At 35.7% G+C, this 22,197-nt stretch overlaps 1 protein-coding gene and 1 long non-coding RNA gene across 2 annotated transcripts; both read left to right on the top strand.

The window, feature by feature from the left end:
- The first annotated feature begins 3,775 nt into the window (after nucleotides 1-3,775).
- Nucleotides 3,776-5,612, top strand: LOC120340816 (uncharacterized). The gene is made up of 2 exons (XM_039409185.2): nucleotides 3,776-5,132; nucleotides 5,206-5,612. The coding sequence occupies exons 1-2, from the start codon at nucleotides 4,572-4,574 to the stop codon at nucleotides 5,464-5,466; spliced, it is 822 nt and encodes a 273-aa protein (XP_039265119.1). The 5' UTR covers nucleotides 3,776-4,571; the 3' UTR covers nucleotides 5,467-5,612.
- Nucleotides 5,613-10,310: 4,698 nt separating this feature from the next.
- LOC120341550 (uncharacterized) lies at nucleotides 10,311-21,606 on the top strand. Its single transcript, XR_005569407.2, has 5 exons — nucleotides 10,311-10,397; nucleotides 10,926-10,990; nucleotides 11,506-11,608; nucleotides 13,044-13,173; nucleotides 20,724-21,606. It is a non-coding gene; the product is annotated as an uncharacterized LOC120341550 (long non-coding RNA).
- Nucleotides 21,607-22,197: the final 591 nt, after the last annotated feature.

Raw genomic sequence — 22,197 nt, 5'->3', positions numbered from 1 at the left:
ACAAAATATTGTCAAAGAGTATTTTATGAGCAGTACATTAATAATATGATATACGGTACGTGGTAATACATCCAACTGCCCAAAGAAGAAGAAACAAAATGACTGGCTATTTAATCCTATACCCGACATGAAATGGCAACCGAACGAGAGGCCGTGGTTCGCCATACGCTTTAACAAACTTGGGCCTAGGCTAAACCTTCGTGCATCCATAATGCTTCTTCCATGTGTTTTCCATGCCTGCGTAATGTGTAATCATAGTATAACTTGTAATAAAGTCTTTACTTTAGGATTTATTCACAAATTCTTTCAAAAAATTCCTTATTTTTACAATTAATATTTTATTTTCACAGCGACCCGATGGGACTACTGTACCATGAATCAAACGCTGGTCACCCAGACAGGTCGACTCAACCAAAAAGTGTATGTCAAGGCAGTATGTACTACCTGGTGTTGATTGGAACCGAAACCGGTTGATTACGACCAGCGTGTTCCACTTGACGATTAAACGGTCATATGTAGGTTATAGTTACGGTTATAGCGCTGTCTGTGCAGCTTCCAACCAAAACATCTGTAAATACCCGAATTCATTAATAAGTTCGTCACGTAACAATTGAAAATTATCGAGCAGATCAGAAACATAAATTCAATGATGAGCTGGAAAAATCGTAACTACCGATCGCAACTAATTCGTGAAAATGTATTATATATATTTACAGCACGTACGCATAAGCTTTCCCCGAGTTGTGTTTTCCCTAGAAATGGCATATTTTCATATAAAGTTCGTCGTCACGTAACAATTGAAATTAGACTAGACACTTTTTTTACTGAGACAGATTTTCAAGTGCGATTGTAAAACTTGCCTGATTTATGTAGTTTTTGATTATATTTCCAAAATAAATATAATAAAATAAGAAAAAGTAAATTAGAATAGAATAGACGACGCTAAAACCAGTTGTCATTAGATTTTAATACCAGATGTTCCATTAATTTTAAATAAACTGGTGTTTTTGAATCTGTTGACACACGCCGGAACTTAGAAACCCCTTTCAAAATAAGCATGGAAATATTATAATAAATGGACTGGAATGGATAAATTATGGACTTTTCCCCGAACCTTGGCCCCAAAAATTTCACCTTATAGTTTTAAGAATGTTTACTCTTACAAACTAATTTACGTGATTGACACTAAATTTTGTATTAGAATTGTCCGTTTACAAATATTAATTTTATCCTAGTTTATACCTATCGAATGTCTGCGAGCCTTATTTATGACAACCGCAACTAAAGTAAAGACCTACAAAGACCCGGGGGTACCTACAAAAACGAGACAATGTTTACAACCTTACTTGAATATATGTTTGATTGACAGAAGTGTCTGAGCGACCGCAGAAATTGCAACCTTTCTATCTTCAACCCACTGCTCTATCTCCATCAACTTTTTTTTATCCTTGACCCACTGCCCTATCCCCTTCATTTTTCCTATTCTCAACGCATTGCCCTATCTCCCTCAACCTTTTTATCTTCGACCATTTGTCCCATAGTCTTCCTCTCCGTGACCCACTGCCCTACCTCCCTCAACTTTTCAACCCTCTCTTCGACCCACTGCCCTATCTCCTTCAACCTTTCTATTCACAACCCACTGTCCTATCTCCCTCAACTTTTCTATCCTCGACCCGCTCTCCTACCTCCTCAACCTTTCTAGCTTCGATGCACTGTCATATATCCTTAAATATTTCTATCCGCGACCCACTGCATTATATTCCTCAACCTTTCTATCTTTGCTCAGCTGTCCTATCTTCCTAACCGCGACCCACTGTTTTCCCCACTACCAGAGTACCCTCAACTGCCTTATCTTCATCAACCTTCCCATACTCGACCCACTGTCGATCTCCCTCAATTCTCCACCCACTTCCCTATCTCCCTACCCTTGACACATTGTCTTGTCTCTCTCAACCTTCCTATCCTCCACTCACTGTCCTATCTCCCTCAGACAATGCTTATCTCTCCCAACCTTTCTACCCTCGACCCACTGTCCTACCTCCCCCAACTTTTCAACCTTCAATTTACATATCCTTGATCTACTGCTATGCACTACGCCGTACATAAACTAACCGTGATTCACCCCCGCTCCCATCGTCACTATAACGGCTCAGCACCATACGATGGCGATGTGCTCGTTAGGGTGATTGGATTAAATAGATTGTACAGGCACTTTATTTTTGATGACGCGGTTCTGTCTGAGTTCCTTTCAAAGATCGAAACGATTGTCCAAAGATGTTTATTGTTGAGTCAAAATAGTAGTCAAATAATGATGAAATAGTTGTCAAACAGTAATCCGGTAAAATACAGTGCTATTACACAGGAGGGACTAATAATAACTATATGAAACAGGAAAATAGAATTATATGATGTAAATTTAAACTACGCCTAATTAATAATACCAAAAGCCCCCCGATTGATTAAGATACAAATTTATACGTCCTACCTCCAAGCGGCTCACGCCGAAAGAGATCCCGCCAACACCAAAATGGTCAGGGTTCAATGCCCTAAGTTACCGTTGCCAGTTTAGTTACAATAATAGCGGTCACCGTTTAGAATCATGACCGCTACAGTCACACTTAACCTTGGTTGCTTTTCATTACGCAAGCTCTCAGGTTTTATACGGCTCGAGTATGCCAATAAGATCATCATTGAAGCATAAAATGTTCGGCATTTTAAAAAATGAAACTATTTAAACTAAGATCAGATTGGATAGGGAAGACCGATATATATAAACCAACTTGACATGAACAAATACAACAAATGGTGATAAGTAAGTTTATATAGTATATATACAAATATATTTCGACCCAAAATAAAAGAATACGGAGGTTGCTGCATCGTGCTAAGCGTTGGATATATGCCTCATGTAGGCTATAGGGTTACCATATTTTTGTGACTTCAAATCGGGACGCCTCGAAAGACAACGACCCCTTAGCTGTGATTTTATATCTTCACATTTTCCGATTTTACTACATAGGCCTACATTCCCACATTTAAAGCTGTCTTTATTGACCATATTGTTATCGAAATTTCAGGCGCATATTCTCTGTCAAAATATCGGGTTCAGTTTGAAAAATAGGAAGGAATTGACGTTAACGATACCGGTACAAATAATTTGAATTTAGACTAATTAGTATTGATTTTACATGCGATACGTCGGCCATCAATGGGAATCAGCGGGAAACGAACGCATTCGTTCACGAGAACATGTTTGTGTATTATGCTGGAAAAGCGGGACTTTTAGCTGACTTATCGGGACGGCGGGACAAAATGCTGAAAAGCGGGACTGTCCCGCCTAATGCGGGACGTATGGTAAGCCTACTCATATATCATCTACCCTTCGATTATCCTGCGCGGGTTAGCAGCTTTGAATCCCGTGGGGGGTAACCAGTGATAAGGTGGGAAAATCGTCCGCGTAAGCTTATAGACATTTTTGTCTAGCCTAAGATAAAGCTGAAGACTTATACAATAAAATTTGAGATTATCTGAAATATGTCCGTGTAAAATGTCGATAAGGCATTGCGGATCAACCTGATTTATCATATATTGCACGCGTTGAAGCTTAACTGACCTGGGTGGAGGTTTCGAGAGAGATAACTTTCGTTGCAGGAAGTCGCTGAAAAGGGTGCTAATTGTTATCGCACTAAACTTTACAAGGGTCAGGAAAATATACAAAAGTAATTTTTGGCTTTTATTCCAACATAATAGTGTGGTTGCATCAGTGAACTATAACCAATCTCAAATTGAAGCGATTAAGCGCTTCAAGTTGCTTGTTGTGTGCATTTGATATCTTAGTCGCTAGGTAGTCCACGGGGAGACATCGTAAAATTGCGATTAGGAAGTGAACTCGACATCAGTCAAGTTTAGCTCAAAGCGCCATAATTGTGCGGCGTTATCTATTGTTTACGTTTGAGCTCTCAGCGGAATCCGTCTTCTAACAGAAGAAAATGATCCAAGTATGATATGAATCGACGTTTGCGGTTGAACCTTCAGCGCAATGCGCCTTTTTTATCCCGCCTAGATTTCGACATATAATTGTGTGCTCTGGGGTTTAATAGTGAGTTGGGACGATAAGATGAGAAGTGAGTCTGTCTTGAAAGTTCACGCTGCACAGGCCGACGGGGTCTCTAGGCGTCTGTAAATTAATATTTCCGATATTTTATATGTTTTAATCTGAAGTAAATAACATTCAATTTGAACACATAATATATTAAAACAGTACTTTTGATATTAAGTTTGTGATAACGCAGTATGTTGTAGGTAAAACACAGTATAATTTTAGGCAATGGCAGTCATTCTCAAATACTACATATATATCATTAGTATCAGCAGCTTTCCTCTGCCGTTTATCGAGAGAAAAAGCCTGAGTCTGAATTAAGACTAGGAAAGATGTATTATCGAGTTAGTCTGGGTGGCGTTGTAATATCTCTCACTTAGTGCCGAAGTTTTCAGAAGATTTTATTCTGTTCTGTATTCAAAATGTGCGCATATTTTGGTTTAGATTATACTTACTAAATCATACTATAATTATGAATGAACATACATGTGAAATATGCTTAAAGCAATTCTCATTAAAAAATATATTGACGAGGCACCAGAGTTCCGTACACAATAAACGAAAACACAAATGTCATGAATGTGGGAAAATATTTTCAAGACCTGACAGTCTAACGAGGCATCGTAAAAATTTCCACAGACATCACAGAAGATGGCATCTTTCACTATCTTTAGAAGACAAAAACACTAATGCCCCAGATTTTAGAGAGAACGCATCGATAGCGAGAAACACTAAAATTGACGAAAGAATCTCCCCTCCTGCGTTGATAACTCTTGATCCGCAAATGAATAATTTTCCGGTGAAAGTAAAACAAGAAGCAATAGATCAATCGTCCCAGCAAACTGATACTGCCACGTCGGCTTCAAAATCGATTGATATCAGCCTGGAATCTCACAATAAGAAACAATCAGAAAGTCAAGCCCCCGAGAAACAAATTTCGTTGGAATCAGTGACAGAACCCATTGAATCGGGCTCACAAAATATAACTCTACAAAACTGCCGTGTTCCTCAATACACTCTGGCAATCTTAAACGTAAGTAATATTTCTCTTTAGCGTTAATACGTTATTACCCATTGAATATAACCAAAGCTTCACCTTTTTACAGGTTTTGGAAATTTACGGAGAGATTGATGAATTCAAAAGCACCATACCACATCTCAAGAAATATTTTGTAAGAGACAACTGGACGTCCATTAATTTTTGTGACATCGAAAGAGAAGACGACCTCACCAAACGGACATTGATATATAACATCAAGCGCTTTCTCCTGCATCTCATAAAGAACAAATACGATTATTTGGAGAAAATTGTTCCGCCAGTATTTTGGTTTGAAGAGTTTTTGAAACTCAGAGACGGGTTTTATTGAATGTTTTCAATATTAAACTGCTTGTATTGAATATTGTCATTTGTTATTGAATTTTTTCTTTTTCATTCGTGTGTGTTTGTGTCTTTAATAAACTAAAATTTTGAAAATTTAGTTCAAATAAAATACCGAGACCCAGTCAGACTTTATAGATTATTGTCCTTATTCAAATCACAGTTTTATTAATACGAAGATATAGGCCAGGGATGGCGAACCACTGACCCGCGGGTCACAAAGTGACCCACCGCGTTTTATTCGTGACCCGCCAAGGCACGAATAAAATAAAAATGCTAACATATCGATTATGAAAATTAATAAAACTGGCCTTAAATTAATCTAACAATAACTAAGCTTGGGCAGTCAGGGCTGCGATCGCTCATATTCAAATTGCTAATTTCTAAACCTGTATGGTAATTTTCAAGTCCCTCAATGTTGGACGTATGTCTGCACCGCTGAGTACCGTTATTCAGCTATTGGCTCTGACATCGTTTATGACATAACAATTGATCTGTTCATTTCTCGTAACGTCTTGTCTCTTTCGGAAGTGCATCTGCGGACTGTTTTTAGAGGTTATACGAGAACTGGATGCTACTTTGCATTTTATTAGTTTCCCGGCTTCAATGCCATTGAAAAAACAAAAGCTTTCAGACTTGAAATAAAAACCTACCGAACTGAAATAACAATGGGGCAGTGTAAAAGTGCCTCAATGGGGTTTAAAGCTGATCGAACTCTTTGGAACCGCAAGATAATTTGCCACATCAGCTTAAACGTACTTAGTAACCTGTATGCGTGTTTTCGTACTCTAATTTTATAAAATCGAGTGCCATAAAAATCGCTGATACACACCAACTGAAGCTTATAAAATTTCAGAAGTTTCTTATAGTTACAAACATTGATTAAATATCTGTGACCCACTCGCTTCTGTTCCGCGATAAAAAATATCATTTGTGACCCATTTATTGAAAAAGGTTCGCCATCCCTGATATAGGCTATATGTTGTTCGGCACTTTTCTTTCTCAAAGGCTTGTTCGAATCACATTCAGCCAATCACTTATGTCACAATCGTGGAAACAAAAAAAAAATGAAATTACGTAAGTTAATTTGAACTGTTAACTGTTATGTATTTCATAATCTTCATGGACATTTAATGGTATTTAGACAGACAATATTCCACCGCAAAAATCCTGATATAAAATACGGCTGCACACTACTCATCCCCATCAATGGAAGGAATCATGATTTAGAAAAACATGCAGCACGATATAATCAAATCTGCAGGTCGCAGAGCACGATTCATCCAATACCTTTATATTTTGTATTTTATTAAGTGAAATAATATGCAGAACGTCATGGTCCCATTGACTTGATATTTCACCGAAAGTTTTGCTGCTTTATTTAAATCAGAGGGAACAAGCACTCTTTTTCCGCATTGAACAACCTCGATTCGATCAATTTCAAATTCTTAGTATTTTATGACAGGAGAAGTCGTTAGACCTTTCCTTCCTGTCACTTGACCACCTTTTTCTTGCTATCATAACGATTCTCCTTCCTTCCTGACTCTTGGCCACACAGCCACAGTAAAAAAAAACCTTCGCTACCGATCGAAAAAATAGTAATTATCCAGTTGGGGTTTGGACTATGGGAATGTAGATTGCTGGGAATTCAAATTCTCAAATCCTTTCTATCCCGAACAGCAACTGGATAATTACTAATTTATTATTTAAAAACAGGGGTTGGCAATTACTCTTCCGAGTGGGCCGAATACAGATAATAGAATTGGTTACTGGGCCGGATGCTCAATAGTTTTACGCCCGTTTCTCCGATCCCGATTCCAGGGTCATTTAAATATAATTCCGGGATTTAATACATGACGTAATTTATTCAGAAAACGGTTTTACTGTACATTTCGTAAATTGAGTAGTCAAAAAATATCTGACTTGGCGACAATAATCATTCAAAGATTGTTCTGAACTGAAGAATCCGATCTAGACACCATTAAAATAGCTGAATATTTATTGCATATATATCATTAGTATCAGCAGTTTTTCTTCTGCAGTTTATCGAGAGAAAAAGCGTCTGAATTAGAACTAGGAAAGATGTATTATCGAGTTAGTCTGGGTTGCGTTGTAATATCTCATCACTTGGTGATGAAGTTCAGTATCGCATGTTTTCAGAAGATTTTATTCTGTTCTGTATTCAAAATGTGCGCATATTTTGGTTTAGATTATACTTACTAAATCATACTATAATTATGAATGAACACACATGTGAAATATGCTTAAAGCAATTCTCATTAAAAAATATATTGACGAGGCACCAGAGTTCCGTACACAATAAACGAAAACACAAATGTCATGAATGTGGGAAAATATTTTCAAGACCTGACAATCTAACGAGGCACCGTAAAAAATTCTACAGACATCACAGAAGATGGCACCTTTCACTATCTTTAGAAGACAAAAACACTAATGCCCCAGATTTTAGAGAGAACGCATCGATAGCGAGAAACACTGAAATTGACGAAAGAATCTCCCTTCCTGCGTTGATAACTCTTGATCCGCAAATGAATAATTTTCCGGTGAAAGTAAAACAAGAAGATATAGATCAATCGTCCGAGCAAACTGATACTGCCACGTCGGCTTCAAAATCGACTGATATTAGCCTGGAATCTCACAATAAGAAACAATCTGACGACCGCAACAATCGAACATTGATTTATAACATCAAGCGCTTTCTCTTGCATCTCCTAAAGAACAAATACGATTATTTGGAGAAAATTGTTCCGCCAGTATTTTGGTTTGAAAAGTTTTTGAAACTCAGAGACGGGTTTTATTGAATGTTTTCAGTATTAAACTGCTTGTTTTGAATATTGTCATTTGTTATTGAATTGTCATTGTTATTGAATTGTCATTGTTATTGTCATTTGTCATTTGTTATTTTTCATTCGTGTGTGTTTGTGTTTTTAATAAACTAAAATTTTAAAAATTTAGTTCAAATAAAACACCGAGACCCAGTCAGACTTTATAGATTATTGTCTTAATTCAAATCACGTTTTATTAATACGAAGATATAGGCAGGCCTGCCCAACCTTTTTCGTCTCGCGGGCCACTTTCATGTGACGAAATTCGTTGCGGGCCTCAAACCTTTGTACCAAACATTAATACCAGCTAAGTCCTGATTTCAGTGTAGGTAATTTACATAATACATAAAAGGCGAGTCAATTTGATAATTGCCTCCTGGTTACGGAGTAGGGCTGGCAAATTATTCGATTATCAAATCGAATATTAGAATGGCAGTTTACTATCGAATATCTGGTAACACGGGGCGTGGACACGACACTTGCGGTTTTCTGACGACCACGCGAGAACATACACATCACGTCGACATTGAGAGGTATATTTGCGTTATGGTGTTTCTATTCATTCATTTTCAGTAGCTATGATACTGCCTCAATGTTTAAATGAGCATAATGTGCGCCAATGTCGCGGGAATATCAAGTTATGTGGGCCGTTTCGTAACATTTGAAACACCAATACAAGTATTTAATGAAGTAACATTACAAAGATTTTTGGACGAATAGCCTATATATATATATATATACTGATTTGTGACCAAAATGCAGCAATGCAATCAAGTCAATTTCATCAGAATTATTGACGGATACGCATTGACTACATTTCCGAAATCTTATTTAACCAAAACATTAGATAAAAAATACTAACATAAAAGGACAACGGGTCCCAGGACCAGTACCAAAGATATTGTTGACTTTTTATTTTACGTTGGCAATAAAAACGATCAAAGCAGACACGTAAGAAAACAATCAGAATGAAATTAATTTACAAATTTAGGCTCCAAATTCATTCCTAAATTTGCGCTCAGCGTTCGTCCTCAATGATCGCACAATATCTCTCGAGTTCGTCGAACAGAACGCTCAGTTCTGCGAGAAATAAAATAAAAAACTAACTTCGATGTCCACCAGTGTGCAAGACTTGACACATACGTAAAGATAAGATCCGGCTTTTGAATGTAGATAGACGGCAGGAATAATCACACCAAAATCACGAGACATACTTCAAGCCTATGTATTGAACTATAACATGATAAAAACAGAAAAAGTCTGCTTACAAACTTATAGGGCGGGCCGCAAAAAACAGTCCGGCGGGCCGCATGCGACCCACGGGTTGGGCAGCCTTGGGCTATATGCTGTTCGGCACTTTTCTTTCTAAAAGACTCGTTCGTTTACTTCATTATTCTCATCAAATATTCGAATCACATTCAGCCTATTACTTATTTTACAAAAACTTGTTGTATTGCAACAGATGTCGAACGCTTTGTGTATTTCTGAATGAAAGCGTTTCAAGATGTTTTTTGCTTATATGATTATCTTAGGTTGCTGTAACATACATTTTTACAAGTCCCCCGCCAAAAAATTGGAATTAACCAGGTAGAGTAAGGGTGAAGGTCTAAGGGCTAGGAATGCAGATTGCGATGAAAATTCAAATTTGTTAACTTTTTTTTAATATGTAGCGAAGATGTTATGATCTTCACATGTAAACCGATTATATTGCTTGGTATGTTATGTCTATAACGTTTGGTTTGGAAGGAGACATTAGTGTAAACTGGGCATTCAGACAATCACAAGTAATATTAAGCAAATGCCGACTGTCATCTGCATTATGTTTTGTGATCACGCGTCAAAATCGTGATCGACTTGTGGCGATCCGGGGTTGACCTGGAGTAACGGGACTAATTAAAAACGTTTGATTACAAATCATTAATTAGTGTTTTCGGCCACTTTTCGCGCGGGAAGCCACAAGCGCAACGCTTCAGTAGCAAATGTACATGTTGGGGTGCGGTTGATTTTGTCGTAGGCTGGTTCCAGAATCTTACACCAACTCTTTATTACGCTGTATCTTCGAGCCAATATTCAGGTGAGCTAAATATTAACAAGTGTTTGTACTGCTGTTATATTGTTTTCCCTTTTAAATATACGAGTATAAAAAATATTTTTTTGTTTAATGAAATTTCTGTTGCTTACCATCGCAATTTGTATTGTTGTCTCCCTTATTGTCTTTCATAAACTGATTTCTAAATCTTGTTGGTTGAAATGACAATTTTCTCTTAATTTCAAAATGGACTACAAATCTAACCATACCTGAGATCCATTCTCAATTGGGTAAGCGAAAGATACAAAGTTGATAGAATAGCTCTGCTGTTTCATTCGTCAGATTTTCGGTATTTTACCAGTAGTCCTCGCATATATATTATAAGTCACTACGTAAGCTGCATTTGATATGGCACGCTTTACATCAATGTAGTAGATAACTTCCGAAACCTAAAATATAACACCAAATCCATGGATTTATATAATATACTTGCCATGGCTAGATTTAGTCCCGTTCCCTAATGCTAATGTTGAAGTTATGCACCAGTTTATTTCTAATATCTCGACTTTTCAGATGCAGAACTTTAAAAGTTGAAGATACCAAGAAACAATGTAGCAACATGGACGAATAATTTACAAGTGAATAATATTTAAACATTTTTGTTTTGATATTTCGACATCCATTCCCGTAATCATGTGATAATGTGATAATGTTACACATTCCATAATCATTTGTAAAGGAACGTCATTGAGTAGTTTCTTGTTATTGTATTATTTGTGCTCTGTTATATTCGGAAATGGCGATTAGTATCTTATGAAATTAAATATCTACATATATCTGTGACTGTAGAGAGGACTCATATGAAGGTGAAATATAACACACTTGTAAATAGTTCACTAGTCATTTACATGATGAAGTACAACACAATGTACTAACAGATCATTCCAAATAAGTAATATTTCATAAATTTGGGGGAAACATCTGAATAATTTGCAGGGATGTTTCTACGCAAAATAGCGACCATGACAAGCTTGAAAATGCGCCCCCCTTGGTCGCTGGGTCACAATTTAGAGGGCTGTTGTTAAATTGAGATTCTTGTACGTTATTATTTAGGTGAAAATACAACGATCATGTCATATATTTTTATTTTCAGCTTTCTTAAACACTTGTTGAAAGTTGGCAAGACAGTATACTATTTCATCAAAAGAAATTCGTCTGAGATGGAAGCCTATCGAGTTTGACCAGCATCAAAGCAAGTGTGTAATCGAAATCTTTTGATTTTTTGATTCTTGCAATTTAGTTTGCATATTTAGGTTTAATCTAAGGATCTTTTGTACAAATCCCTCCGTCAAAAACAAAACACTCCCGCTAACACTCAAAATAGGAAGATTAGTAATTAACCGGTTTGAGTGGAAATGGAGATTGCGCTGGAAATTCAAATTTGAAAATCGTTCCTGAACCTAACTATAAATAATTACTGATTTATTCTTTAAAATTTGGCAGAGAGAGATTCTTATCAAATCCCACATTTTTGCATTAGTTTCGAAAGCCGTGTACGAAAGATCCCAATCTAATACACTAAAACAGTGCTATTTAATCTTTACTCCGTGTTACACCTTTTTCGATGTTTACTTTTTTCGTAAATACCTCGCAAATAACAAAGATAGCCGCAGACTTTTCAATACTGCCGAAGTATAGCTGTTTGTATACCCGCGATAAGACTTAGTATACATTTGGGTATATAGGTTAACTGATTGAATATGACTGCTCCAAAATATCATTCCAAATACCAAAATAATTAAAATTTGTGAAATCTGCGACAAATTGTTTGTTTTGTATATTGAGTATAAGCTTATCTTGCAAAATTGCATTTCTTCGTTCCTCTTTTCGCCAGTTTAAGCACCGATGCGCGGTCATTAATTTGTTATGTCAAAGCCTGTTAGAACCAGACCATTTTCATTTCGTAGAATCGCGACAAGGTTTTAACTATTCTACCCAATAAAGCCGTAATTTGGCGTACAAAAGGTAGCAAGGTAGCAAGTATTTGTAATTTCTACAAGTAAGACGACAAGTTGCGTTCACGAGTTGTTGCAGTCTTCGCGCGCTGCTTAAAATTTCAATTCTGATCTGTGTGAAAAAATTGCGATTCATCGGCCATTTGTTCGGGTCTTATCTTCCTGGAAATATGTGCGACCGGCCAGGACTTGCAACCCTTTATTATGGCCCGTGAGCGACAAAAGGTTGCCGTTCCCCAACTAGAGCAATACACAATGGACGTGGTGTTATGAGTACGGCAATGTGTATAGTGGCCTTTTCTTATCCCGGGTTCGATGGAACCCTTGGCGTTGGTGGAGCTATTGCAGGGAGTCGTTGAAAGTCCTCCAAAATAATTTTACCCCATGAAGTTCCCCAGATTTTTATACTTATGTAAAATTTACTATATTCCATCGCAGGTATCCAAACTTCCGCGTTTAGCTATTTAATTTGGTATTTGTGATTAGGCATAACAAGAGTTTCAGTTATTTCCAATTTAAAATCATTTAATTATTTTATTGCAACAATTTACGATTAAATCTCTTCACTCTTTTTGCGCCGCAATCCAAAGTCATCCAATGGTGGGAGCTATAGCTGCCATACCCTAGAGACGTCACTGATAATTTGAGAATGAACTAAAAATACATTTATTTTCAGTTTTCAAAAACATTGCTCGAAAGTTGGCAAAACATCATTTCATCAAAAGGAATTTGTCATTCTCAGTTGTCTGGTAATCATCACTGAGCAAGATGGAAGCATGTAGTGTACAGTCTGGCCAGCAGATCAAGTATGTAATCGAATATACTTAGGATCAATTTTAAGGATATTTTGTATACCCCCCCCCCCCCCACGTTAAAAACAAAACACCCCCGCTAACGTTCCAAATAATAAATTAGTATTTATCCGGGTTTGGGTTAGAAATGCAGATTGCGCTGGAAATTCAAATTTTCAAATCGTTCCTAAACCTAATTGAATAATTAGGTGTTTTTACCAGTCTCACATTTTTCATTAGTAGTGCATGTCGTGGGCTTTGTACAAAAGATCCTAATCTAATAAACTAAAACAGTGCTATTCAACCTTTTTACCTATACAACCGCGTTTCACCATTTTCAATTTTTATTTTCTTTGTATTTTATAAATATAAGATAGAAAAAAGAAGTCTTACTATGGTCACAAAATATTATGTGTGCTAAACTAACAAAAAAGTTAAAAATTGACGTTGATTTGATTTATGACGTGGGCAAACTGCGTCCCGCAGGCCTAATCCGGCCCGCTGGATAATTCTATCTGGACCGCCCGATGCTGCCACAACCACATAAATTTGTTTGGGCGCAAAGCTTATTGTTTTCCATTTTTGCTTTTGTAACACTGTAAATATTGTTCATAAATGTAACTTTTCATGTCACACTCACATGGCGCTCCAGTCTAGGTGAACAAAATTTTTGACCCTTGGTCCAAAAACCTTGTCCACCCCTGCAGTTAGCTTGTACTCAGAAATTTATGAATAACGTAACCGCATATTTTTCTGTAGATCTCTCCGCCAATAATATGAATTATTACTTGCTCATGTTATACATCTCGCAAAGTTCGTGGCCGCGGATATATAAACACTTCATGACGTAGTGAGTCCCGATGTTGAACGTGTCCGGTGCGCGTTCAAATAAAAAAATGGCCCGCAAAATATATTCGAATCATGCTATAGCTGTATACCAATTGTTATTTGTATATCCTCAATCTGACTTGGTATACACTTGAGTATATATATTAATCCCGGTTGAATATCACTGCACTTAAAGATCATTCCGAATAGGTAATATTTGTGATTTTGGGGAAAATTTGCGTCAAACTATCTTTTTTGTATATTGTGTATGTCTTATAGCATATGAGTTAATGAAGGAGGGGTAACCTTACTTTGTGAAAATGTAATGTTTCGGCGCACGATACACGGGACATCTGAAAGTAATGAAAACTTTACAACTTGGTGGATTACAACTCGATGATTAAAACAATGGAACATTTCAAAAATCTGTTAATTGCCATAGGATGGATTCGTTTATAACTTCTGTATACGGAGGTAGCGAAATACGGGTTTTTTGTATACAAATCTTTCGCCACTAATGCAAAAATATGAAACTTAAGAAAAACACCACATTCTGGAATGATTCTGAGGAAATCTGAAAATGTCCATGAAACTCTCCGCGCAATTAGAGAGGCCAATTATGAAAAAAGCCCAATTTTTTGACGGATAATGTTTTTTCGGTTATGTTATGTTGTCGGGTAATTATTTTGCAGTTGCGTAAAATATTCAATATTTAATTGGCGAATAATACGATTCTGTCGTGCTTTAATTAATTTAATTGTGTGTTTAATGTAACCTGCGGTAGCGTCGAAAAAAGAACATTACTACGAAATATCACGGCAATCCACGGCCATAAGTGTTTCAACTGCCTGATTATATTTAGTTTTGATTCGTATTTTTGCGATGTTACTAATTATACAAATTTAATCTGTTCTCGCGACACTGACTCCGCTCTGTCATAATGCTACCACCACCCAAGATTATTTTCAAGATATCGACGTTGGGGAAATCCTTAGATCTGCGATAAAATATCAAATTTTGACTACAATTTGGAGTTACTATATAAATTGAATGTACAGTGATACCTCGGCAGTCAATCAAAACATTCGAGTCAAAAATGATCCTTTATTCAAATGGAACTTCGAATCTCGAACACCCGAACCGAATGGAGCTAGGGGCCAAGTGAGATGGCGTGAGTATGCAGTTGAGAGTTTCCAATTCGTCAATTAGTTCTAATATGAAGCGCTAAGTAAACCAAAAAGGTTTTCAACAATCTTACTAAGAAAAACATTGAATGTTCTATTAATTATTTTTATGCTGCAATATATCTTCAAATAACTTCAGGTGTATGGAGTTGTTTTTATTGAAGAAAATTAATGCCATCATAGTATGACTAAAAAGTTGTGAGGGACGCTTACTCGGCGGTGACTGATTCAATGGCCCGCGATAGAAAATGGGTGCTTCACCCCTGAACTAGATTATTGCATCATAAGTAGTTTCCTGAAAGATTTTCTCAACACTGGCATTGGAGTAGGCTTTTTCAATGCTAAAGGTTGCCGACTCGTGGTTCAGTGCTACGAGCAAAAATCCGTTTTACCATAAATGGTAGATTAGGCAAAGTACCATACTATATAAGTAAATTTGACAATACGCACCGGTGTAACCGTAGAGCCCTCATTCTGTATACCCATAGCAACATAGCAATAAATTCCCATCGACCGCGTACGCGCTTAGAGTGCTCGAAGCCAAACTCATACTTACGATAGTGGGGTGTGGCTGCCAATACGATACCGATGTATCGGGTTCCGACTATTTTTTTGGTGTCGGTATTTATAGCGGTATCGGCTAGAAGTCGCTAGATATATATAAACCAATATTTCTGATATATTCAGCTCTTCGATCTCATCTAGAATGCTTTGAAAAATCAGTAAGTTTGCGGGTGTTGATACCTAAATTTACAATGCAATTAGTTATGTATTATTAATACACCGTCAGTAATGATTCAAATATCTTTTTATTAATTAGTTAAAACATGCTCATTCCTGATATAAAATGGACTTTGCGGTTGTACTATCAAATGTTACATTTTTACAAAACATTTATCAAATCATCTATATATATCTTAATTTCAACCAGAACTAAATCTGGTCTATTTCTTGATTAGATCGTGGGGAACCGGGCATTGCGTGCTCATGCAGTGTGTTGTAAATCTGGTGTATGACTTGACACTGCAACTCTGGTGCATCTTGTGTTAATCAGTGAGACTTGTTCTGCGTTTGTACTTGATGAAGTTCATGTCAGAAAAGGCTGATTCACAAAGATAGGTTGAACCAAACAAGCTTGCGACCTTCAAGACTGTTGTTCATACCCCACTGTAGCTTTATGTGTCAACTATAGGCCCTTAAAGTTTGACACACCCTGGAAGGATTTGAGGTGGGAGTTTCAATTTCAAGCTCCAGCATCAAGCTAGATGTTGCTCAGCAATTTTGATGTTCATGAAAAGATTAGAAATGATTAATATGCATGGCCCTATCTGACCTGATGTGTGTGATGTCATAATTGTAGAGTATTAAATGACCGTGACATAACTGATGTCTCATAAATAGATAAGGTTTATCGTTACTTACAATAAGTAGACCAATACATTGTCATCAGTACTCATATGAGTGTGATTTATTTAAAAATAAAATTATTGGATACAGCTTGCTGATAAGTGCCGTTTGAGCTAATTTTAGAACAGACCTGCGGGAAACTTGTGAGATCCTTACGGGCGACTTGGTGCCCGCAGGCAACGCGTTGATGACCCCTGGTTTAAACTAAAGACAGATTGTTATTTATGCCATATAATGGCCCTTTTAGTATTGCGGAGCACTGGCCAAGTTTGTGCGTGCACTGAAAAAATACGCAAAATGAAATAAATTGCATGTGTTTAATTGTTAATTTGACAAGTTTATTCGCAAGCGTTTTCTTCGTAAAGTTCTTCGAGTTTCTTACTACTGTGTTTCAATTTTTTTGCTGTCAATACGCCTGACTAGTTTTTACATTTTCATTTTTGTCGGTATGAAACAGTCCCTGCTAGTGTGAATTATTCACACACGTTTTCCCGAAATAACATATTTTATTTCGTCGTTGTCACATATTTTTTGGTTTTTTAATTTTTATCCGGTCCCTAATATTAATTGATTAATTGAAATAGAAGAGTGAAAGTTTAAGTGTAGCGTTTAGAACAGAACAGGTGCATTCTTATTCTGGAGTTTGATATTGACGACAGAAACAATTTTTCAAATCAATATACTTACTCACACCGAAATACGTTATAGCTCGTAAATTGTTTATGGTTGTGTTTGCCGTTTATTTATTCAATCCATGTTGGGTAGCAATAAGCACTTTTAACAATATTTATGCAATCTTTGGGCTTTGAGATAGAGTAGCGTATGTTTATTTGAATATATGTACTTGTATATAACGAATTTATTGACGGGCTTTAGTGTAAAGTCTGATTCGTTCAAATAATCTCTTTAAACCTGGGGTGTGCAACCTTTTTCGCAGGCGGGTCAGATATCAATATATGGGTAAAACCGCGGCCTTATTTTAACATAATCTTTCCATTAGTTGCGGGCACAAAATAGTGTCTTGATCTTATGGCAATATAGGGGTCCTTGCAAAAACGCATAAATTTCTAAAAACTGTTCTTCAAATTTATTGTCACACCGAATTAAAATAAAAAATTCAGTTGCTGCTAGATTCTTTTCTTGACTACTTTTATCCAAATTTGCTCTAATGGAAGTGCTAACAATTCGATATCCATTTTCCAAGTCTTCTTCTTTCAGGCGGTTCCATGACGCCCATTTAAAAAAAAATTATGTTGATTTGGAAATTGCCATATTTGTCGAAACCATGACTTTTTTCAAATGTGGAAAAAGTTATCTAAGTTGAGATGTTTTCGGTAAAAATCGCCAAGATACATTTCCAAATAATTTGCTGTTTAATCTTATTTTAAATTAGAAAATTAGATTTAGAGACTGGTAGACTGGAACCAAGCTCATTTAGTTTTTGTATATTTTAATATTAATTTTTTTTAAACTGCTTCCCAATTATCCAATCTCAATTGCCCGTTCTTACTAATTCATTAACTCTGCCCTTTCCCAAAATTGTTGAGTAAGTTGAGATGTTTTCGGTAAAAATCGCCAAGATACATTTCCAAATAATTTGCTGTTTAATCTTATTTTAAATTAGAAAATTAGATTTAGAGACTGGTAGACTGGAACCAAGCTCATTTAGTTTTTGTATATTTTAATATTAATTTTTTTTAAACTGCTTCCCAATTATCCAATCTCAATTGCCCGTTCTTACTAATTCATTAACTCTGCCCTTTCCCAAAATTGCTCGCTGCTCAGAAAGTGTGCTTCAGCTTTCTGAATCGCTTTGATCGCTTCGCTGTTAGGACATTGTAACCTCATAGACATAGATAATAAATTGGATTGGACTCGGATATAAGTTTTTCAACGCAAAGAGAACCAGATTGAATCAAATTAAACACTCGTTTCTCTGGCCGCGCACCATTCAAAATTAGCACTTCTCTGCGGGCCACACAATTTTCCCCCTTGCCAGCCGCAATTGGCCCGCGGGCCGCACTTTGCCCCCCCCCCCCCCCCCCCCCCTCTGCTTTAAATCCTTAAAATCTTTCAAATCCTTTTTTTTTAAATATATCAAGTATTTCGAAATCTATTCAATCAAAAAGTATTGTTTATGCCCGTCAAGTATTTGACATTAAACATTTACCCTTACCGAACAAGCATTTGGCCATAACAATTTGTTGCTTTTAAAAACAACTTACATAAACATTCAACTTGCCCTACTCTCAATGAAATTTGTGTAATTCAAATTTAAAAACGCCTTAGAGACAAGATTGTATTTTTAAAATTAGTCCCAATGAGATGAAAGTTAAATAAATTAAGATTTTGATTTGGTTCAGTCGGTAATCGCGTTAATGTTTCATTAGAGCGTGCGCGTATCCATATACCATGTTGCTTTGAAATAATATTTCGTTCGTTATTTTTGATTGATTTATATAACCTCATAATTTTTTAAAAAGAGTTTATTTCGATTATCTTAGTTTCGTCATGATTTGTCTGTTTCCTTGTCCGCATTGTTGTTCGGTCGTTAATCGAATTAATTTACTGAAGTTGCATCTTTCGTTTACTGTCGTTAATTGATTGTAACTGGGAAAAATGGAACATTCAATTTTAGATCTAGCTTTTGTTAGTTAGGTTAACAAAATCTTAAGAGTTTATTTCGTTCGTTCTTTTAGTTTCGTCATGGTTTGTCTGTTTCCTTGTCCGCATTCTTGTTCGGTCGTGAATTAAATTAATTAATTTCAGTTGCATCTTTCTTTTGCTATCGCCAATTGGTAGAAAAATGGAACGTCTAATTTTAGATGTAGCTTCTGTTATTTAGGTTAAAAAAATCTTGTGTACCTAACCCCTTTAAAAGTCGTTTTTTTGGTTTCACCTTTTGTAAATCTTACTCCTCAGGACAGTTTCCAATTTAGGATTACAAAGTATTTTTCAACTTGTTAAGGGTAAGAAAGTATATATTAAAAGTGAGAAAGTATATATTGACTTGTTGTCTGTTGATTCACCTTTAAATTTGGATTAAGAATGCGTCAAATTAGTTTGAAATACTCCACCCAGATTTGTTTGGTAGCGAGTAAATTCGAACTTTTATTCATATCATTCAAAAGCGTACAAAATCTGATAACTAAAGTTTAATTTTTTCAAATATAATCCAAATTCTGTCGCAAGATAGTCACCATATCAAACATCAATAAAAATGCCATACGAGTTTACGAGAAAAACTGCAAAGAGGAGGACATGACTATAAAAAATAAGAATGAATATTTGACTAGTGGGAAAACGCTGGGAAACGTGTCATCATTTCAAAAATCGGGTGAAATAAAAATATTTTTTACGACTTTTTGTCACAATTCTACTTATGTGTTTTGATTTTTATTACGCTGATATTTGATGGCGCTAAGAATTTATACAAATTTAGTTTCAGAATGATCGATCCCTATTGTGAAAACACGCAAGACCTGATAATGTTTCAGCGACTAATCAAAATTAAATTGTTTAATTAAGTTAATATTTTCATCCGTAAGCCATTTAACATTTCATCTGTTAGATCAAATCTCAAGTAACGTAAAGTTGATTGACATTTACTGTTTTAGTTTCATATTTTATAGTTCACGCGGTAAAAAAGAAATATTGAATAAGATGAGACGATGTATAAGTTATACCTGTCTTACTATAAATGTTACATTAGTTTCAAATCATCCTTAATATTTCAATCATCTGTTGTCGGTCTTCGGGTTTATTTTATTTGATGTTGTCAGTTTGTGGGAATAGAAAGGTTGAAATCACCAATGTAATGAATTTGTCAAAATAGCTATCCACGGTGTTTTCATTAGCATAGTAAAAGCGATTTAATATTGGTTCGTATTTGCTAACCCATACTGATTTATAATATTGCATTAAATCTTATGCTGTAAGCCCTTTGTTTGAATACGTTACACCATCACTGCAAACTTTGAAAAAATTTAGAATGCTATCACATGGGATCAATCAATAGTCTATCTTGTGCCTACAATTAAAAAGATATTCTCATACAACTAATAAGATTTATTTTCTCAATTATATGAATGCGAAGAAGAATATCATATCATCGACATTATGATTAATTGTATATTTTTTTTACAGGTGTTCTCTATTAAAGAACTTAAAGATTCTGGAACCATAATAAAATGGTAAATAAAACTTGAGTATTCAAATCTGAAGGAGAGTTTGACCAAACATGTCTGAGAACTACTTGCAAACAAATGCATTGAGCCGCACTCGAGACTATTTTAGACTATACCCAATGACATGAGACTATTTTAGACTATACCCAATGGAATGAGACTATTCAGTCTATACCCAATGTCATACGTACTTTAATCCTCTATGCAGGCACGAATCTATGAGAATTTTAATCACAACATGGGTCGACCAATCAGGTTCGTGTGATTTTACTAAAATAAAAACAGATTCTTGATCGATCTATTGTTTAGGAATCAAATTTTTTATTGTATTTTTCATTTAGCTACAATACAATTTCTATATTTGATTCAATATTCCATATAAATATGAAAAGTTAATAATTTATAGTTCATGACTTATGTAAAATCAAATAGTGGATATATTTATTATACCAACGCATCGTTTATTTTTGTTAAATTTTTCATTTCATCCCTCCATTCCATTCTAAACATACATTCCTGTGATTACCTAAATTATTTGGCATCAAGGAAGCGACCTCATTCAACATATTTGTCATATAACTTAATTTTACAAATACTTTTCTGATTAATGAGGAACCAGCATTCAAAATATAATGCTATTATATCTCATTATTGTCTTATTTACTCATTTTGATACCATTTGTAATCGGTACGAACTAAATAAAGTCTATTCATGGTTGTCAATGTTACCAAACACACAAATTTAATCTTACCGGTACTTTATAAACACTTCTTGTTCTTTGTTTGGAATCGTCTTCGGAAAACGAACCAGGCCGGCATGGTTTGTCTCTTCTGTCGATGAATCTCCATCAAAAAACAAAACAAAAAACAAATATACTACACTCACATACACAGGGGTTGGGAGGGGGAGGGGGTTCTGGTGATTGGTGGACCCATGAAGGGAGGGAATACACAGCATGGCAATCATAGTAGCAATATTTGTTCGGTCAATACTAAAATAAAAATGACCACAGAATCTGGCAATTGGTGGTCAAAATCATCTGTTTTTATTTAAAAATTTACGACAGTAAACATGACAATACAGTTGAATGTCGGTACCTTCCCAAGCTTGTAGGGTGATTGACAAGCCTCTTTTTGGTGGCGTCATTCTTACTAGCCTTACTTTGAGAAAATAAGACAAATTCAGACATACCAAAACTACTCTTTGTATTTCCCATATCCAATATTTATTTCAATTTCCAAACTAATATATCCACAATGTATTAATTTTTGTTGATTAATGTGTATTAGTATTTTGTTAAGATTATCGGATTTCTCTGAGAATAGTGCTATTTCTATCTGATAATGGTTTTGTGTGTTACAAATTCAAATGTACCAACATGTTAGTGAATTTTTGTAATAGGCTTCATATTTGGCTATCCTATTTGCGTAAA

This window comes from Styela clava, chromosome 14 (assembly GCF_964204865.1).
Source record: "Styela clava chromosome 14, kaStyClav1.hap1.2, whole genome shotgun sequence".
NCBI lineage: Eukaryota > Metazoa > Chordata > Ascidiacea > Stolidobranchia > Styelidae > Styela > Styela clava.
This window is presented reverse-complemented; position numbering and strand designations above follow the sequence as displayed.

Excerpts from the sequence above, each read along its gene's own strand:
- LOC120340816 (XM_039409185.2), top strand. The coding sequence starts at position 4,572 with ATGAATGAACATACATGTGAAATATGCTTAAAGCAATTCTCATTAAAA. Across the intron at positions 5,133-5,205 it reads ACACTCTGGCAATCTTAAAC|GTTTTGGAAATTTACGGAGA; the intron begins GTAAGTAATATT and ends ACCTTTTTACAG.